The following is a 20,964-nucleotide window of genomic DNA, read 5'->3' as shown; positions in this document are numbered from 1 at the left end:
ATAAAAGAGAGAATAATCTTGTCGTGCAACATGCACGAAAAATGTTGTCGTGCTCTATATCATTTTCCATAAAAATGAGAGGAAAAGAATGACGGTGGTGTAGTTTCCTAAACTTGTCTACTATTAAAAATTGACCTGCTTGAAAACTTATCGTTGAAGCAAAATGCACCTTTGGGGAAACATATTTGTTTTTTTTTACAGAGTAGTGTAAGAGCAGGAAACTTTTCTCCTTGGATTAATTTTCAACCATTACTAAAGGTGGGCAAAAAAACCAAAAACTGAACCGAACTACTATTGAACTGCTATGTAAAAGTTATGAACTGATCCATGCTTAAAGGAGCAGTTATTAACTGAAATGAACCTTCGTGATAAAAAAACCAAAACAGTGGAATTCAATCATTCATACTTTCTTCACCAAATTGCTCTAATCATTCATCCACTATTAAGCTTAAAATTAACGGTAACAAATTCGATAACCGCTTCAAGCTCCGTAACGGAAGAGATTGAAATCCACTGCTTCTATAATGCATAATTTCATAGAAGTCTATTATGAACTAATAATAAAAAACCAAAACTGTGGATTTCAATCATTCATGCTTTCTTCAACAAATTGCTTCAATCATTCATCCACACTATTAAGCTTAAAATTAACAGTAAAATCATTCACTCACCATTTTATTGTTACCGACAGACTTCAATCATTCATCCACTGTTAAGCTGTTTTAATCCACTATTAAGTTGTTTTATTAGTTCATAACTGATTGAAATCCACTGCTTCGATAATGCATAATTTGGTTTGAATACTGTTACATAAAGAACTTCCCTCAGTTTATGATTTCTTGTTGTTTGGTTCTTATTTTTCAGATGTTTACTTTATGTGGGAACAGTTCAGTTTTTTTTTTTTTAAACAAAACAATTCACCAGTTTTAAGACCGGTTCAGTTCAATTCGAATTGATTCCTTATAGCTCAGTTCAGTTCGAATACAGTTTTGGTTCTGAACCGAACTTTGCCCGTCCCGTCCATTACCCTCTCCATGATTTCCCTCCTTTTCATCATAAAACATTTTCACTCAATAAAACCATAAAATACTCTATTCCTCTCATTTCTCATCCGAAAGCATTTAACATGAAACATAATCACTGATTCAATACAAAGCACTTAAGTGAATTTTTCTAAGTGTTTTGTGTTGAAGATGGTATACGGGAATTGGAAAAAGGAAATCATAGAAGAGTTTTCTTCTCCGCCTTGGCTACACAAGAATGGATCAGTAAGAGATCAACGAATGGGAACAGTTTTAGCCAAATTAAAAAAAAAAACTCTTTGAATGCACCGCAACGGAATGATGTTTCATATATCTATCATAAGTAACAAAACAAATACAGAGGGGGCCATGCCTTTCACACCATTCACATATAGAGAACCAAACCGGGTTATATAAACACAATAAAACTTCTACGTTGAAGCACTATCTCACATACGTTTTAGATCGTATTCAACTTCCTTGATTGTATGTTGCAATTCCTCCAATTTCTGCATAATTTCATCAACGTGAGAATTTCATTAAACAAAATGATGATTTCTATAGGATATTGAAATGATAATAAAATATGGTATTTTTTTTCTTCACTAAATTCAAATAGTTTCAACTTAAGTTGGCCCATTACTATATCCTTGATTTTCTTATTTCATCAATTTTGTCATCTCAAATAAAGTTTCAAGACAAAGATGATTGACATTATCTATAACATTTGGTGCGAATGAAGTGCATATTTGATAAATTATTGTCACCTTTACAATGTCTTGGTACTGTCTTGCAATGTCGTCAAAGTGAGGATCGACACCCTGGTACTCACGCAAACGAGTAGCCTGGTGCACACACATGATGAATTATCAACATAATGGAGTAAAATACAATTGTAATGATATCAACCATAAATTAGTAGTACATTGTTGGTATGTAACTACTACCAAAACCATATTCTAAAAATTATTTCAATGCTAGAGCAAAAAATTAGATTATGTCTCAGATATTGCCATTGTGAACTTGGTCCTTGAAGTTAACAAAATTTCAAAATGATCTATGAATTTGAAAATTCTCAATCAAGGACTAAATTTACTAATCCAAAAGAACTAATATGATCGAAGAAATTCAATTTAGTGAATATTTTGAAATATTAATAATTTTAGGTACTAAATTGACAGTGTTCTATAATTTTAAATTTTCAATGACTAAGTTGATGATTCACTCATTTTGATTCCCAAATCTCTTATGTTGTTGCGATATCCATCAAAATACTCTCAACTCCATCATATCAGAAATAAATAAACAATGCATTATTCATATTTATCAAGGTGGAAAATCTATAAATGAAAAGGACTTTACTAAAAAGACATCAATAGATAACGAATGACAAGATTCTCTATACAGGGATGACAAGTTCTGAGCTAATGCAACAACTCTCACTAGTCACATTTTCATCCTGTGAAGAGCCTAATTCACGTCTTAAGTCATTCAAATGCAAAAACATGCACATGGAAACATGGAAACATACCGCTTTATTATATACAATGGAAGCGTCTTCAGTAGCCTCGATGAGATACCTCCTAAAATTAAAAGGAAACGGGTGATTAAATTAAATCAGGAACTGTATACAGAGTTGCAGACATTTCATACCTAATCTTATGAAGCGCAGGTATAGACTCGTTAGTGTAAGTTCCGTGGAGGAGCTGATGTTCTAAAGCCCTGACATGCAATTGCAGATATCAATATTATTAGATAACAGTACCTGGCAAAACTAACAAAGTGGGAAATTGACGATAATATAATTGATGTACATAAGTTACACAATTATGTAAGAAGTAAACCAGAAAATATTCGGACTAATGATCTGACTACCATTTTCGCCATAGTTACACAAACTATGCTTTCCGCTTAGCATCAAAGTAGGAGGTACATTGTTAGGGCCCAGTATAAGAGGGTGTTTTAAGTAATTAGTAGGTAGTTAATTAGGTTTAAGTAGATTATTAGTAAGTGGTCCATTAGGATTAGGATTAAATAGTAAGAGGCCCATTATGGTTAAATACTAGAATGTTCTCTTCATTTGTATATAAAGGGGAATTCTTAGGAGTTTTAGAATAGGATGGAATAAGTTTTCTGTTTAGGGCCAAAGTAGGATTCCTCTTTGAGTTAGGTCGGAGCTTTGCTTTGGGAGTAGTTAGAGAAATTCTCTCTTCTACTATTTTCCTTAATTACCATCTGTTTCATCTTCATTCTTTGCAGTGTTATTGTGGTGTTCAATTAGAGTATCCTTCTTTGGTTCCTATCATACATAAACAAGTTTCATGTGGCACTCACAAAAAAGAACTCAGTTAATTTAGTAAACATGTCATCTTAATTTAGGAAGAATTAATTTCAATAATTATGCATTTAAGTTTCATACTCAACCCATGCTATTTACCACACAGCTCAATCCAATTCTTGTTAGTTTCAATGAAGGAAGAGACGACTGTTATACAGCTCGCGTGAGCGGCTGCTGCAATTGCAGTCAACACAATCAAAGGAAGAACAGCAAACAGAACAACAGATTTATCATGTACAGTGTTGGCAGCCACCAGATTTATCATGCAATATCGATGCAGCGCTGTTAAGTGACCAAGGCTGCTTTGGTGTTGGTATGTGTCTACGGAACTATCGAGGCTATTTTATTAAAGCTTTAACCAAGTGGTATGAGAGTGTTCCTCCTTTAGAGGCAGAGGCATTGGGCTTAAGGGATGCTATTTCATGGCTTGGTCAATTGGGTTTATCAAAAGTGCATATTGAGCTAGATTGTAAGCTAGTGGTAGACAGCATTATTGATAACCATTCTGAATTTGGCAACATTATGGCTACATGTAGTGTTATGTTACAATAAAATCCAAACTTTAAGATAAGTTTTGTCAGGAGGCAAGCAAATTTTGTCGCTTATAGCTTAGCAAGGGCGTCAAAGTTGTATGCTCCTCACCAAGTGTTTGATATGATTCCATCTTGTATTACTACTATTGTGATGAATAAAATAATGAGTTTCTTTTGGTCAAATTTTTTTTCCACTATCCATATTATTTAAAAATATGCAGTTTGACCAAAGTGACAAAAAAAACTCGAACCAAGTTACTGTTTAAATAAGCAAAAATTATAAAAACACGTTTTTATTTTGCCATTGACCTGGTGGCCAACAAATACTCAAATAAACACAAAGGATAGGAAGAAATGTGGTGACCCGGGTTCGAACGCAGGATTCCACATAAAATGTCCTCACGGCCAAACCACTAGGCTGTAACAATGGGGACATATTGGTTTAAGAGCATAATTAGGTATTTAGTGTCTCAAGCTGGTCTTCCATTATACATGAAATCTTCACAAAATCTATTAAAATATACCAATGTGTGCATGTATAAAATCCAAACTAACATACAGCATAAATTTTAGAACCAAAATCACTTTTCCTTTCTGTTATATTAATTTAAGTAAACATGCCCATTTTGGAATTTTAAACACGCTGTGAAAAAATATAAACAAAATTGTCTACCTACCAAAAGAATCCCTCCTGGGTTGTGTTATGAGCCCTCACTATTTTGAAGTTTGAAAAGATAACGATATTTTAATGTAGAAGAATGATGAAAAATTTAAGGTAACCGATAACAAACCTCAATTTCAAATTCATGGTATCACATCTTTTACATAGCCATGTTTTCTGCAACTCATCCTACAAATACATTGGGAAGTCAAGTCAAGATGTGTCCTTAGCTATCAAAATAGTGAAGTTTAGTGAATAGTAAATTCTCACATATTTATGTTGGTGATCCAACTTCAAATCTTTGACAAGTTTAATGAGCACCCCAAGTATTTGCTCCAATACCTGATTAAGAGTATTGACATTAACTATCTACATTAAACACCATATAATATAGAGACCGAAAAAGAAATATGATGTATATGCATAACAAATCACACACGCAATCTCTCTCTCTCTCTCTCTCTCTCTCTCTCTCTCTCACACACACACACACACACACATGCACACCCATATAGATTCAGTGTTTCGATTTTAGGAAATGTTTGTGGTAGCAAGAGAGATGGTTCTTGTACCAAATTCATATGCACTTACATTATAATATTCAGCGAATTTTTTATCAGCGGAATAAAGGTCATCCCTCAGGGCTGCTTCTTCTCTTTCGATCTCCTCAATTAACAACTTCACCCTGGCAAATTAATAAATATAAGAGAAGAAACTTCAGTATGCAGATATATTTCTTGTGTGACGTACAATTACCAAAGCATGCGCTTTACACATTAGTGCTCTGCTACTTTATTAAAGAAGCATAAGACATAAGCAATGGCGTATGTAAGTCAGGTCCTTACTTAGAATCCAAACTTAAAGGAGATTTTAAAAATACGCCCGTCTTGTGGACATAAAGAAACAAAACATTTAATAAATATCGATCCGTATGACTTAAACACAAAAATTAGAGGAAGTGTTGAGTATATTAGTCACATCAGTTGAATTGCTCATTTTCATCAATACACACTAATCTGAAATCGTATGACTAAAAATATGACATCATCAAATCATATAGACATCATTTTGTCAGTCATTAAATTAGAGTTGGATATCTATACAGAGAATAACATGTCTCAACTCTTCAAGTCAAATGATTGAAACCAGGGAGTAGCCTGTTAATCTTTAAATATATATTTGTTATGTAGAAGCCCTACGCTGCATACTTTACTCTTCCATCCAATTAAAAAATAGAAGTAATAGGACTCCTAAGGGCAGAAGTTATAGATACTAGTGGTTTATTTAATAATATTATAAATAAGTAACTGTTACTTGTCTGCAGTAATTGCTGTCTACTAGACTTCTATGTAACAGCTATAGGACTTAGTATTATAAATAAGATGCAGAGGAAAAGAAAGGCATTCAGAGATTGGGATAAAGGATAGGTAGGGAGAGACCAAGCTCTCGAATTCTTGGAGGGGAGAGAACCAAGACTCTCGAATTTCTTGGGATTATATTGTACAATTACTATTAGTTTATATTTTGATATCAGTTTCTATCACTGGTATCAGAGCAGTTCTGATCCAGGGAAAGAAATTCACAGTAGGGGGGAAATGGACATGCCACAATTTGACGGCAGCGGTGACGCTTATTGGTGGTTGATTTGTATTGAGAAACATTTTGATGTCGTGGGAACACAGGAGGGTGAGAAGTTGCTGGAGGCGGTGAAAGCCTTGCGAAACCGTGCTCTCGTATGGTGGCAGTGGTGGAGTCGATGCCATCCACATGCGAGTTGGCGAGCGTTTCACGTTGCATTCATTTGGCATTTTAAGCCAGAGTATAGAGACCTTCTACCTATATCGGATGAAGAAGAGGAATCTGGATTGGAATGGGAGTCGTCGACGCCTCACACATTCAGCCTTCAATCAGAAGAAACTGATCAAGGAAATTCTGAACTCATTCAGACAGCAGAAGAGGAAAAGGAAGAGAATGCAGAAGAAATGGATGCAGAAAATTCCTCCATGAATGTCATCATTGTGGAAAAGCAACAAGAGACCAAAACAGATCTGTGCAAATTTCTTGGTATCGACAGACTCTTTTATGAACATGGTATGAGTAGTGTGTTCGAATCGAGGGCGAAATTGCCTAGAAAAATTATCGGAGAGGGATGGGTTTCACTCGAGTTTGGCGGCCTACCTCCACCGTTGCCAAAGCCGCCAGATCCAGATGTGTTTGTGGTGAAGAGTGGATTATCCTCTGGTTTGATCGAACTGGCACTATGCCTATTGCTGCCGAAAATTCCTCCCCAAAAGAGAGTGTCTGATGCATGCATTAATTATCATGTTTCACACCTTGCTCTGTCACTCTACTTCAAGTTATGGGACCCTGGTGGACAGTTATGTTATCCTTCACCTTGAGGACAAGGTGAGTCTTTAGGGGGGGAGTATTGTTAGTAATAGGACTCCTAAGGGCAGAAGTTATAGATACTAGTGGTTTATTTAATAATATTATAAATAAGTAACTGTTACTTGTCTGCAGTAATTGCTGTCTACTAGACTTCTATGTAACAGCTATAGGACTTAGTATTATAAATAAGATGCAGAGGAAAAGAAAGGCATTCAGAGATTGGGATAAAGGATAGGTAGGGAGAGACCAAGCTCTCGAATTCTTGGAGGGGAGAGAACCAAGACTCTCGAATTTCTTGGGATTATATTGTACAATTACTATTAGTTTATATTTTGATATCAGTTTCTATCAGTGAACTCTTTAAGTTACAAATTACAATTGAACAAAAATTTCCTAAACCTTCTATCCCAAAAAAAAAAAAAAATATAATTAAATTTCCTAAGTATTAAAAGAATTAGGCTACTTGAATAAGCTCAAACCTTTCTGGAAGCCGCGAAGTTGAACTTTGATATCCAGATGAATCTGAATCAAGAAACAAGGTATCAGCTAGTAGAACCAAATTATAAATCAAAGGAAATTGCCAATTCGTCATTACGTCCCCATATTATATCAGAAATATGCAATTCACACTTACTGTTGTCATCCAATACAAAGGCATCTGATAACTTGTCACATTTCAATTTCAAGCGACCATCTACCTCACGTGCGATAGACATACGATATTCTGTCATATCCTAGCAATATTGGTGGGTCAATAATGAAAAACATAACCAATCTAATCACATGAAAATAAAATAAAAAATGAAAAACTATCATAGAAAAAATATGCTAACAAGCTGACTTCTATATATACTGATTTACATATTATAACTATACCACAGATAAAGGTGTTTGCTGACGCTGAGTTTGCCATAAATAAGCCGGTGTAATTCCAAGAAAACGATTGGGAACACCACCAACTCCAGGTTCCGCTGGATCCATAGAAGCCAGAGAATATTTAACCCCACTAACAGAACTGCTTGGAGTGGTATAATTAGAAGAGTTTATGCTTGAGTTGACCACGCCACTGGTAGCACTGTCAAGGGAGCTTCGAGACGCTACACTTAGCTTTTCGATTTCATCGTTGTGAACTTCTCCATCGTTGGAAATAAGAGGCATTCTCAATCGTTGAGCCGCTTCAGCAACAATCATTTGATGTTCTAATGTCTGATAAACCTGACAAGATATAGACATTTCGTTTAAATCAATGTCAATCGGTACCCAAAACTGCATTTAAGCACATAATGCACAATGCATAAATATGAAAAGCACGAAATATCAAGAATCAAGTAGATAAAAAAGAGATAACAGGACAAATTCCAACAAAATATACAGAAATATGATATATGTAATTCTCTATGAAATACATCCACAGTCCTCTCTCTAAGGAAAACTACCTAAGAAACGGATCTTTTGCAATACTGAGTGACGTACACCTGCATGAAATTTTCCTTATTTTAGTTAAACCCTCTCCTGATAACAATGAATAGTTTCTGTAAGCACAAGGATAGACCAACTCCTTCCAGTGTAGGGAATACGACCAGGTCAACATATTAGACTCCAACGTATTTGAAACAAACCAATATGTTTACACCAACACCTAACTTTTAAGACCCAATAGAGCACTCAGGTAGGTAATAACCTCAGAAAATTCTATCCACCTATAGTAAACTGAACAGGATCAATAGGTACAATTTTTTCTGGAAATGGAATTCCCCAACTCTGCTAAGAAAATTGGAGTATATACTCTATAGTCTATAGGACATGTTTCTCATTATAAATGGAAGTCTCTTGATTCGGGCCAATTTAATTTCAGGAAACCCCCATTACATTAATCTTTCTGCTTCGCAATTCCGTAACATCTAAATTAAAATCCACCCACTATATTCATTATTATGCAGCTCAAGTCTCACTCTCCTACATGTAACCTATGATGTAAGGTATGCCTTTAAGATATAATAATGCATATCATACACTGGTAAAGAGAGTAACTGTTCTATCCATGTTCATGACTCAAATTAAGTACCAAAACCAACAACATTCTCACACAGGTGTCATATTTGTTTCAAAATCAAACTAACTTTCGAGAAATAATATTTCAAAACCTGAGGAGAGTTCCTTAGTACAAACTGCGGATAAAGACCGCCAGTATCTCTAATTCCACCAGAAATGGCTTGATTATAGTCTTCTACCATTGCAATAGCCTCAGAATAAATAGCCTGCAACCAAATCGACGACATCAAAAATATAAATCACTAAAATAAGAATGGCATTCACACTCCACTTAAGTCCTATGAAGCACGGACACTCCTCGGGTTAGGTGTGTCTCAGTATCGGACACATGTCGTGTCCGACACCATGTAATTACACTGAATTATGTCATTTTATCAAATTATTAGCGGTGTGGGTGTGTCTGGTGTCCATATCCGTGCTTCATAGCACTTAACTAATCAATACATACATACCATGGCTTCTAGGTAACGAAGTCTTTCCCTACACATTTCCTCTCTAGCCTGCAAATGAAACACCAAATTTCATGACCCATTTAAATTTTATTCAATTTTTGATGCATTCAACAAAATGGATCAGTAAAAAATTGAATTATTAATGAAAAAAACGAAACACCGATTTTCCAATTTTTACTCAATTTCATCACCCATTTTTTAAGTAAGTAAGGAAATAGAAAAAGAATCATACGAGTTGAAGATCGTTGTATAGAGGTTTAGAGATGAGAGATCCATCAGGAGCCAAGCAGTGGCGTTCTAGCTGATCGATGATTTGGGATACATCGCTGGGGAGGTTTTGACTGTGTAAACCCTTAACCATTGGTTTCGTAATGGAGAATTCCCTCTCTTTTCCGTTTTTCGTGCCCTTTCCTTCAAGTAATATATATCAGTTCAATTTAAACTGTGGTATCAGTTCAGTGATTTTATCCTCGTGAGCTTATCTCAGTTGCTATGGACAATGTATAAAATATGTAAGGTTCGGGGTTCAAACGCCGGTCACCACCAAAAAAAAGTTTAGTGATTTTGTGCGTTGTTTATTTTTTTTTTGTCGACTTCATGCGATGTTTTCTTTTCTGTGTTATTGCGATGGTTGTTCAATTAAAATTGTCGTATCAGTTCCGGTTTATTGTAGATTCAATCAATAACTTTGTGTATAGTTAATATTATGGATTTGAACATAGATATTTTAAACATTTGAATATAATCATATTTTTAAGCTTATGTATTTTTCTGTTTTACGAACGTTGACTTGTGAGTTTGGTAGAAAATTTATTCTTTTTGCTTCTAATGGATTTATATTTTTTTAAGCCTTTAACAAATTTATTAATATTGAACTATCATTAGAGGTTAATGCAAAACTAATTTAAACAGATCAAGGCTATGTATGGAATGGCGTTTACTTTTTCAAATTAGCGGTCAGAAATCACGTTGAGCTAGAAGCTTAGTTTTAAGACATGAGAAAGTTATTGTGACTTTAAGTTTATCTCTCTAATATAACTCTATCTCTTATCTTATTTATCATTTCTCTTTCATTTTCTCTCTCATAAAATACATCAAACGACATTAAAGAAGTCAAACTTTTCCACCAAATCAAAATTCATTGTGCATATCATTTTTCTCATAAAATATTTACATTGATACAAATTTCATACAATAATCTATCATTTCAAAAATTTACCAAAAAATAATAAAATCTATCATTTCAAAACAGAAAAGTTTTTACCAGTGACGGATCTTGCTAAAAATATTGGGGGAGTGACAGATCTTGCTAAAAATTTTGAAGTTGCTTTGGTGTCAAATGAAACAATGAGGCATACGAACGTGTCTTCGATTAAGGAAAATGCTAAACAATGCCTTAAAAGACATTGGTTAAGGAATCAAATATAGTCATGTTATATTGAAAGTTGTGAAGACAATGCTTCAAAAGTCTAAAATATGTCAATTTCAATTTAAAATTACCACTAAAATTCCAAAGTTCGAATTGCATCTCATGGAATGGTTTGGTGGCTCCTCATGGTAGAAGACACTCATTGTCATGGTGTAACTGAAAGTAAATTGTTCAACTTTTCTGTATATACTGGTACTAAACAATATGTGTTGATGTCTGCTTCACTGATAGTGGCAATGCAGATTGCAGCGTAGTGAAGTCCCACTACGTATTACGTCCTTTAAGTTAAAGGTACGTTAAAAATGACATAAGAAAACCACTTTATGGCAAGACAATTCAACTTGTGATAAGTATGCTTGTTTCACAACTAAAAGATAGAGTTACATTTTATGGCAAGAAAGTTCAACCTTTGACGACCCTTTGATGCTAGTTTTAGGGTGTGTTTGGATGGAGGGTGTAGGAGGGGAAGACTTTTTTTTTTTTAATTATAAAATGATTTTTACAAAATTGAATTAACAACATGATAAATGATCATATATTACTTCAAAAAATAAATGTGAGCCCTCCCCTCCCCTCCTAAACCCTCATTCCAAACACACCCTTAGAGTTGTATTTGAAGCTAATCTCATCGTACTGACAGTGCTATGTGATAAGTTTTTGTTGATCGGTTAATGGTTAATCTTTAAATTTTTATGTATTCTGTCTCTAATGTAACGGAGACTACTCATCATTTTTCCCTAAATTTTGTCAAACTCGATTTTCATTGAACTTTTAATGGTATTCATCATTCATCATTTTTAGTGTGAATGAGATAATCTACAGACATTGACAATAAGAGTTTTGCATTCTTTGTTCTATATTACTTTCATTCTAATTCCAGTACCGGGAGGTAACAAAAGTCCCCAATATATGTATTGATTCCTAAACTAGTCAAATAAACCTGTAAACTAAACAAATGAACTATGAATAGTAAGATGAATACACCCCAAATCTTGCTTGTAACATAATAAGGATCGGTTCAATAACAGAAAGTAAACTAACATTAAACTATATTAGATAATATGTTTATAATTTTTGCAAATTTCACACAAAACAAAAAATAATAACTAGTTAGTCGATCCGGAGAATGGGCTTTACCATTCAAACAATTCACAAACACCGTTGTCTCCTACTTTTGGCTTGCATCAAGTATACTTTTTGCCCTTTGAAATTTTCCAATTGATCTTCATTTATTCTTCAGGACGAAGCTTGACCCTTCTATCAATATCCTTCAAAGCCTTGTTTATCTTGTAAACATAATCATCCAAAGCATTCACTGCATTACCTTTCTTCTGGAACTCTTCATCTCCAGCCTTGTATTTCTTCGCTTCTCGAATCATTAGCATAATCTGCTCAGTTGACAATATCCTTGTATTATTGGTTATGGTAATCTCTTTCTTATTTCCAGTACATTCTTCCTCAGCATATACAATTAAGATACCATCAGCATCTATGTCAAAATATACATTCAAAGAATGGCCTTGAGGATTAGAAGGGTTGCAATCAAGATAAAACAAACCCAACAAATTGTTATCACTAGCCCTTTTCCTCTCACCCTCACAAACCATAATCTCGACAGAGGATTGGTTGTCCGTACTTTTTTTTGTACACTTTTTTCTTCTTTGTAGGAATGGTAGCATTCTTAGGAACCACAACACCCATGAGATCTCCTTCTAATGATAAGTGAAAGTGGTGTAACATCTAATATCACCAAGTTCGGACAAAACATATTACCTTTACACAACACTGCAGCCTGGACTGCTGCACCATAAGCAACAGCCTCATCAGTTGCCTGTTAAAATTTCACATCCCCGGCACACACAATACTTTGATATCATTGTACAACTTAGTCAATCAAATAGTTATAACTATGTGTTCTTTTCTTTGAAGCATTTTCATCTGTAAAATATGACATAGTTTCCCGTGTCTTTTTCATACTTAACCACCATGTAAAGAACAAAAAAAGGCATGCTAATGCAATATTTGTTAGCTTTGTCAATGACACATAATAAGAAAAAAAAGGCTTCAATGCACTTTAAAGTTTCTTTATTTGAGTGATTAGAATGGAAAATGAATAGCAAATTTTTGCTTTCCTTTCATGATCTCATTTAATATACCTAATAAAAGCAGGTCAAGTAAATGTATGCTTTGTAAAATAGAATTTCAACGAAATCAGGTACACAAAATTTGAACCAGTTGGATTTGAACATGAAGGGAAGATAAACTGCTTCTTAATCCAACAATGGCAAAAACAATATACTAGTCATTGGGAGGCCAAAGAAATTTCCACTTCAAAAGAAGATATACCACAAATTTAATCAAACAGATTCAAATTAAAATCTTCTTTCTTTGCCTTATGCTTATGGCTAACAATTTAACAATTAACACTCTCATATGCAGCTTATCATCATGCAAACAGCATATAGTTGAAAACTCTAATTTTAGCACTATTTAGGTTCATGAGATGATTTAGTTTTGATGTTTCTTATGATCTAAAATATTAAAAAATTCATTTAAATGGTCATGTGCAGATCATTTATTTGAAATTAATCTTTTTTCCTGGCTTAAAACAGAGAACTTACAACTACCAAAGATATTAGAGTCTACTGAAATTAGAGAACAAAACCATCTATTTGATTCCAATACACATGTGACTATGCTCAATTTTTTAATAAAATTTCGATTCAAAGTCGCATAATTGTGATCTTGATCGACATGCATAGACTCAGCAGACTAATTTACCATTTACCATGTAAAATAATTTTAAGTAGTGAACACAACATACATTAGAACAAAATCACAGAAACAAAGCTGCCAATATTTCCAATATACATATTACAGATAGTTAAGAAGCAATAAACATTTCATGACATATTGGATCAACTCATGTGACATACTGGCTCATGTCACAAATGCAGCTACCCAATAGTTCATAATACAATATCTTATAAATATCCAGAAAACGGTGAAAGAGAAAATATAATTACCTCGTTCTTCTTGTTTGTGCCATCTTTTTAAGCTTGCTCAGTGTCACTGGGCAACGAAAGCAGAGACTCTGTATACACAACCAATCCGAATCCATTTTCTGAATCTTTACAATAATCGTTATGCTCTAGGAACTCCCCTTCGTCATCATATCTCACCAATCCAGTACATCCATCTGTTCCAACAATATCACCACTTTTTGTACAACATACAAGGGAAATGTAAGAAATGGTATGCAAATCAAGAACAAGAGTTTTAGTCCAAGATGACTTCACTTTGTATTCTTTCATCACCCATATATCAACTTTATCCTCGTCCATCATAACCCATAGACTGAGAAATCCTCTAAATACCCATAAACTACAATCTGTCGAACCATATTCAATATCATCATCATCTGGGAGAGGAATTTCTAGAAGTATCCTTTCCATTAAATGAAAGGAAACAATAACATACTCACGCGTATCGTGACGAATAGCCAACCAGTGAATAGCCCCACTGAAGACGGACTCTACCACAGGATAAGCAAAAGGAGAAAGCTCACTATAAAAAGGTAAATGTGTGGGACTCACAATTTCGTTCCACACATTAGCTCTCATTGAAAAAATCCCAATGCGAGATAGCACATCAAGTGAGTTTGGAATAAAATCATAGTATACTACAACTACCAAGTAATCATCTCTTGACTCGTCATACCCAAAAACATAGAAATTTGAAGGTAAATAATTGGGAGGAGGCGAAGGTATTTGTCTATGAACTCCGGTGGATGGATTCCATACGTACATGATTGAAAAAGACTCCACCAATATAAACCCTCTACATGAACCTCTAACTTTAAGATCAAAATAATATTTAGGAAGACGAAAATTAGGGTTCAGTAGAACAGGAGCAGAATCAGCAGTGAACAATGAATCTACAGGTATAGATCGAAACTCAGGAGTTGTTGTCAGGAAGAGAATTCTACGAGTGTGTGTTGAAGAGGTAAGTTGAAAATGTGAATTTGCAAAGTGATTATCAGAGATAAGAGAAAACCATGACTTACAAACGGATTTGAAACGAATAAGAGACTTAACTGGTAACCTTAATAAGATTTTGGTGATCAATTCATCGGGCAGATACGGTGCTGGATCCACCTCCGCCATGCGTCTTCCGCTGCCGGTGAACTATTTTGATTTAGTTCGTAAGGTTATGATAAAAGGACCCGTGTTTGCCATTCATAATAATTTTAACGTGCTGTTTTGGTTACTTTTAATCCTGTTACTCTTAATTATTCAATTGTTATTCTTATTCTAGGTTCTTATGTTGATTAGTTATTATAACTTAATTTTACTACAACTAAATGCAACGATGACTATCTAAAGTGACTGCTACGACTACTTACTAATGTTATTAATTATTACAGCTTAATGCTAATCATAATCCAAATGCAAACTAATCCGAGAAATTAAGGCTACTACCGAAGAAAAAACTACATAATTTTAAACCTAGACTCGAACCTACGATGGTAATCCTTATTTGTTAATTTTATTAGGTCTGCAACTACATAATTTTAATCCTAGACTCGAACCTACGATGGTAATCCTTATTTGGTAATCCTTAACCTGATAATTTCCCTCTAAAATGCTGCATTAGGTTATCAACAATTTAACCTAACAAATTTCGCGCACCAATTTAACCTAACAAATTCCCTCTAAAATGCAGCAATCCCTAATATTTCTCCTCACTGATGAGCTTTTCTTTTCTATCTTGTCGTGTCATCGTTTGTATATATCTATTGTTTCTGTAGACATTTTTTTTTTGACAAGTTGTTGTACACTTATTTAATACGTTTACAAATAGAATATCCTAATTTCCATGCAAACTCGGCTACCCTAATTTCCATGCAAACTCGGCTATATATAGCAAACCGTAAACCGTATTCCTCTAAAAAAAACCTAAACCGTGGTAAATTACACAAACAGCAGAAGAATCATATATTTTGATATTTTGATATTTTATTTTAGCCTAACATAACCATAGTACTTTTGTCAAAAAAACATAACCACAATCCTATAAAATCTATTAATCTATGGTTCTTCTTTTCTTTCTCCATCTTATATCATCTAATTCACTTATATAAATTACCAACAATTCTCTCAAAAAATTATAGTTACCAAAAATAATACCCAAAAAAAAAACATATCCGTTCATCACACACTTTTTAAATTAAATTCACAATTAATATCATAGACATTCGTACCAATATATTAAAAAACTTTGTATTTAAAGTATATCTACTATTAGAAATAACTCTACAAATATTGTCCGGGCGTTGCCCGGGTAGAGATCTTGTTATTATAACAATTGTTATTATTATTACTACGACTCCTTAAAAATGAATACTACTTTTAATTATTGCTTAAGAAAAAAATTTACTACTCCTAAACTAAAAAGAAAAAGAAAAATAAAGAGGTTAGTTCCTAAAAATAAAATAAAATAAAATGTTAGTCTAAAAAGAAAAGAATAAAACCGAAAAGAAGAAGGAAAAAAAAATTAAACTACTCTAAAAAGAAAAAATCCTACAGTTAATAACAAATAAAAGAAAATAAAAACTACCTAATAATAACTAAACTAGACTCCTAATAATAACTAACAAGAAACAAAACGTTTTTGTTTTTGTTGGTACTTTTGAAATAAATAAAAATAAAAGAAAAAAATAGAAATAAAAAATATGAATAAGTAATTTAAATTGTCTTGTCAAAAATATCAACAATTCTCGGCAAAGGTGGCAAAAATTTGATGGTCGGAGTTAGATAAGTGTACTGAATGGTTAACCAACTAATGAAGTGTAAGTAGAATATCGTATTCATAGGGATTGTTGTTCCAACTAAGAAATTCACGTTACTTATTTGGGAACAAAAAATAGTAAATAAAATAAAAGATAAAGGAGGTTTTTGCAATTTAGTCTGTTTGCACAGAGCAAGAGTTTAGGAGTAACCTGTTTTGATTGCAGAATGTTAGTGACGGTTAGGATTCTTCGAATCCCCTCTATTCATTTGTTGAAATTAAATAATGATCAAATATTATTCAGATATTGGTTTTACGACTTATGTTTAAGTGATGAGTTCGTGAGGTCTTATTTCCTACCAGTTTTTGAGTTGCACCTACTAATCACACGGATTTGTACTTGTGGGGCCTTACTCTCTCAGAGGTCTAGGTTTATTCCCCTCCAGCTGTCGAGTTGCAACGTTATACAAAAATTTCTACGCGAGTTAATGCTTAGGGTCGTCAATCTTACAGGGAGATGCACCTTCACGCACAAAGGTGGGGTTCTTAGTCTCTCAGAGGTAATTGAAACAATGACTTAAATTAGGGTTCCTAAATTCTTAATGGTCCTAAAGGTTTCATCATCTATTGAATCCAAGAAGTTCATCTTACATACTCTCTGATGGTCGAATTTTGGCAAGTGAACCAAATCGTTTATCAAGTAATAAAGTGATAAGTAGAGTATCGTATCCACATAGATTGCGTTTCAACCAAACAATTCGCGTCTTATTTGGGAACAATAAAAATAAAAGAGATAAAGGGTTTAGAGTTTTTCAATTTAATTTGTTTGCAACAGAGCAAAGTTTACTTATTTTGATTGCAGAACGTTAGCTGCGGTTAGAATTCTTCGAATCCTCTCTAGTTATTCACCCCTCTAGTGTAAGCTTCCCAAATTTGATTTTAATCGTAGTTATTTTATTCTATTTATGTGTTAGAGTATTTATTTTCACATCTTATAAAATGATTCAATTATCCTATAATTTTATTTTAACGAGAGAACTCTATCTTAATATTTTCGAGAGTCTTTAGTTTCGAGAACGAAACTATTTTAAAGGGGTAAGTATTGTAAGACCCTATATTTTTAATCGATTAATTAGAAGTTCTATCTTGTTATTACTTATCCAATTTGGTGTGAAAATAATAGGATAATTATTCCTTACATGATTTATCATTTAATACTATTTATTGATTTATTTTGATCTTTTTATGATTCATTTTAATTATCTAATCTATTGTTATTTAATTAATTTAGTAGTTTTAGAATTTAAATTTAGTTTAAATATATATGAAATAGTTTGGAATGTGAGGGTCCCCAAGTCAAACTTGTCAATTACCATGATGGATTCCCCTCACTCCATTACACACGTACGTGAATTTTGATTCCCTCACTAGCCACTTCATTTCATATGTGTACCCATTCATTGATTTGGTTTATTCAATTTCTTTTAATGCCTTAGAAGAAGTCTAAATTGTTTTTTTTTTTTTTTTGACAAGGAGAAGTCTAAATTGTTGATTAACTGCTCCCTCGCGTGAATAGTATTTCAATTATCTAATTATATTTATTATACTAATCATTTTTATCTTTTGAATGAGTCATGAAATCTAATGCATGTTTTCCTCTCCTACTTAGTGGAACCTAAAATGAAGGAATTAGTAGCTTGCATTTCCGATAGAACGATTAATTGACTTGGTCATATTTAATTAGAGCATAAGTGTACATATATAAGCATGTGGGTTTGAGGGAGAATTATTCTTTTGGATCTTTCCTGGTACTAGCTAGAACTAGTTACCATTTGTTTTTAAGTTCACCAAAAAAAAAGCTAGGGTGTGTTTGGTAAAAATAAGCTATAAGCTAGCTGATAGCTGATAAGTTAGCTGAAAGCTGAAAAGCTAGCTTATAGCTGATGAGTGATAGCTGATAGCTTATAGTTGAAAACGCTCGCTTATTAAAATTAATGTGTTTGGTAAAATTGGTTGTTGAAGTAGCTGATAAATATAAAAAGACATAAAAGTACATATCTATTTTATTTATTTATTTTGTTTATAAACAATTTTACTTAATATATTTATTTTGAAATAAAATATTTTAATTAATTTCATCTTTAAAATGGTAAATTTGGTATTAAAATTAAATTGTGATTTTTGTGTAATTAAACTTTTTAACTTTGATATAATATATCTTTTTTAAAAGAACTTCCATATAATATATCTTTTTAATTTTTTTTGCAAATTATATTGTTTTATTTGAAATTATAAATAGTATGTAAAATAATAGATTGCAAGAGGGTCTATATGTATAAATGGAAAAAAGAAAGTGCATGAATGTTAAGCAAACCGAAAAAGAAAAAAGAAAAAAAAAGTGGCAGTTACTTTGATAACGTGGGTTTAGTGGTCACTTATTTTTTTAAATAAATAAGGTTAAAAATGGAAGAAAGTATAAAAAGCTAAAAGCTATAAGCTAAAAAACTACTTGAATTAGCTTCTTATAAAACGCTATAAGCTAGTGAAAAAAGCTTTTTACCAAACACATCTCATTTTATCAAAACAAGCTTATAAGCTAGTCCAACAAGCTATAAGCTAGCTTTTTTACGTTACCAAACACAGCCCTAGTATTACGATATGCACGATTTTAAGAGAATTAAACCTCCCTCGCATACTTTTGTGCTAGATGCAAACCCTCCCTCTACTCTCTTTAAAACTTCCTTCCCATCTGTATTATTGTCATACATTCTTATTACTTCTTTTCCTTGCAAGATCAAGTTAAGGCAATTTTAAATTAGTCATGTCTATTTGGTCTTGTAGCGTTTTAATCATAACAACATTGCCTCATTATTTTATCAAGTCAAAATCAACCAAGTTATGGATGCATAATCTTTGATTAGGGAGGATTCTTCGGTTGTCACTTTAAACCTCATGTTGAAAGTTGAAACTACACCTTTAATTCCACTTTATTCTTCTATGGTATACATAATCAAACACAAGAATGAGAGATACTAGTTTGGACACCCGTGCCAAGCACGGGCTAGAATTTCGCCATATTTAAGAGAAATAATATTGTGATGTATCAAGTGTCAATTAAAGATGAACATTGAATAAAAGAGTGAAAGTCCATCAACAAATAAGTGAAAAAATTCATATGCTTAAGCCTTAAAATGTTGGATGAAGATGCGAGGTTATCACTTGTGTGGTTTCTCTTTCTTTAATGTGTTGATCCACACAAATGTTGGATGAAGATGTGAGGTTATCACTTGTGTGGTTTCTCTTTCTTTAATGTGTTGATCCACACGAGTGTTGGCTTCTGCTAAAGGCCCAACGATGATATCATATCCCGGTTCAACATTAATGTAGGGGAGCAGGAGTGGGTCTTGGTGGTGGATCATGTACATTGAGAGTAGATGTTGAAGAAACATATAAGTGAGATGACACATATACCTAATGTCTTAAGACTTTGGGGGAAGATGTGATATCAATCTCATTTGGGTGGTTGTTCTTAGTCTAATGTGATGATACATCTCAATGCAGGCTCCCACGAAAGTTTCACACATTATGATATCATTCGCTTTCATGTAGTTTTTTATTCGACCTTTATTATTTTAAATTTAACCAACTTTTTTTTGACAAAATTTCTACACTTTTGTTATTTGGTGGGATGTGACAATGAAAAAATATTGATGTGTTCTGATGAGTTTATAAAATACATGTTTATTAGACATTTTAAATTGATGTGACATTTTTTTTATAAAATACATGTTTATAAAACACACTTATTAGTTTTTTCCCTTATCATTTCTCTCATGCTCAAATTCCTTTTCCATCTTCTTTCTTTTTCTAATTTGTTTTCTTTCTTCTCGTGAAAGAAAGGAACAAAAACATCTTTCTATGAAACCACTACAAACCCATATTTTCTACCATATTGTGTCTCTGGCCTTATTTGACTATCTCACCAGATCATAGACACATCAAATATCACAGTTACAGAGTGATGTATGTTAATGTGCCATGTGGGAAACTACCATCAACCCACAGTTTTTACTATATTGTTTCTTCGTCTCACCTTATTTGACTATGTCACCAGATCACAGACACAGAGAGTCTCAAATTTAAAGGAGATATGTTAGTGAGTCAATTGTGACTTACATTTCCACATTTGATCCAGGAATAGGTGTTGAGAAATATTTAACTGAAATGACCAATATACATATTGCTGTAATGTTTTGGATGATGAATTGGCGTCAATTTCAGTTGTGTGGGTGCTCTTAG

General features: G+C 33.2%; 4 protein-coding genes across 8 annotated transcripts in view; 1 reads left to right on the top strand and 3 right to left on the bottom strand.

Annotated features, from left to right (window-relative positions):
* The window catches only part of LOC146955444 (F-box/kelch-repeat protein At3g23880-like), an 86,826-nt gene extending 71,667 nt beyond the window's left edge, over positions 1 to 15,159 (bottom strand). For 2 of the 5 annotated variants that reach the window (XM_085721674.1, XM_085721682.1), the window contains exon 1: positions 13,902 to 15,142. In XM_085721674.1, coding sequence (XP_085577800.1) covers positions 13,929 to 15,041 — 1,113 coding nt within the window. In that variant the 5' untranslated portion in view covers positions 15,042 to 15,142 and the 3' untranslated portion in view covers positions 13,902 to 13,928. Of the gene's footprint in view, positions 1 to 11,845; positions 12,707 to 13,901 lie in introns of those variants that run through there. The other 3 variants (XM_085721669.1, XM_085721679.1, XM_085721676.1) reach the window with 3 other exon arrangements.
* LOC146955446 (AUGMIN subunit 4-like) lies at positions 1,327 to 9,850 on the bottom strand. Its single transcript, XM_085721559.1, has 13 exons — positions 9,679 to 9,850; positions 9,447 to 9,494; positions 9,087 to 9,200; positions 7,819 to 8,157; positions 7,577 to 7,676; positions 7,422 to 7,464; positions 5,146 to 5,239; positions 4,825 to 4,896; positions 4,685 to 4,743; positions 2,676 to 2,744; positions 2,554 to 2,605; positions 1,790 to 1,867; positions 1,327 to 1,531 (listed from the first exon to the last, which is right to left on the bottom strand). The coding sequence occupies exons 1-13, from the start codon at positions 9,805 to 9,807 to the stop codon at positions 1,472 to 1,474; spliced, it is 1,257 nt and encodes a 418-aa protein (XP_085577685.1). The 5' UTR covers positions 9,808 to 9,850; the 3' UTR covers positions 1,327 to 1,471.
* Positions 5,798 to 7,294, top strand: LOC146955447 (uncharacterized). Its single transcript, XM_085721552.1, has one exon. It carries the CDS (start codon positions 6,150 to 6,152, stop codon positions 6,951 to 6,953), a length of 804 nt encoding a protein of 267 aa, XP_085577678.1. The 5' UTR covers positions 5,798 to 6,149; the 3' UTR covers positions 6,954 to 7,294.
* Positions 12,105 to 12,482, bottom strand: LOC146955445 (heat shock 70 kDa protein-like). The gene has a single exon (XM_085748502.1). It carries the CDS (start codon positions 12,480 to 12,482, stop codon positions 12,105 to 12,107), a length of 378 nt encoding a protein of 125 aa, XP_085604628.1.
* Positions 15,160 to 20,964: the final 5,805 nt, after the last annotated feature.

Source organism: Medicago sativa, chromosome 1 (genome assembly GCF_051527215.1).
Source record: "Medicago sativa cultivar Bolivia chromosome 1, Bolivia_mono, whole genome shotgun sequence".
NCBI classification, from domain to species: domain Eukaryota; kingdom Viridiplantae; phylum Streptophyta; class Magnoliopsida; order Fabales; family Fabaceae; genus Medicago; species Medicago sativa.
Note: the sequence above shows the minus strand (reverse complement) of the source record. Positions and strands in the feature narration are given on the sequence as shown.

Bases quoted from the DNA above. Each gene is read 5' to 3' on its own strand.
- LOC146955447 (XM_085721552.1), top strand. From the start codon at position 6,150: ATGGACATGCCACAATTTGACGGCAGCGGTGACGCTTATTGGTGGTTG.
- LOC146955446 (XM_085721559.1), bottom strand. From the start codon at position 9,807: ATGGTTAAGGGTTTACACAGTCAAAACCTCCCCAGCGATGTATCCCAA. The intron at 5,240-7,421 runs GTTTGAGCTTAT...TTAATTTGCCAG, and splicing joins ACTTCGCGGCTTCCAGAAAG to GGTGAAGTTGTTAATTGAGG. The intron at 2,606-2,675 runs GTATGAAATGTC...TTTTAATTTTAG, and splicing joins CCTGCGCTTCATAAGATTAG to GAGGTATCTCATCGAGGCTA.
- LOC146955445 (XM_085748502.1), bottom strand. From the start codon at position 12,482: ATGGTTTGTGAGGGTGAGAGGAAAAGGGCTAGTGATAACAATTTGTTG.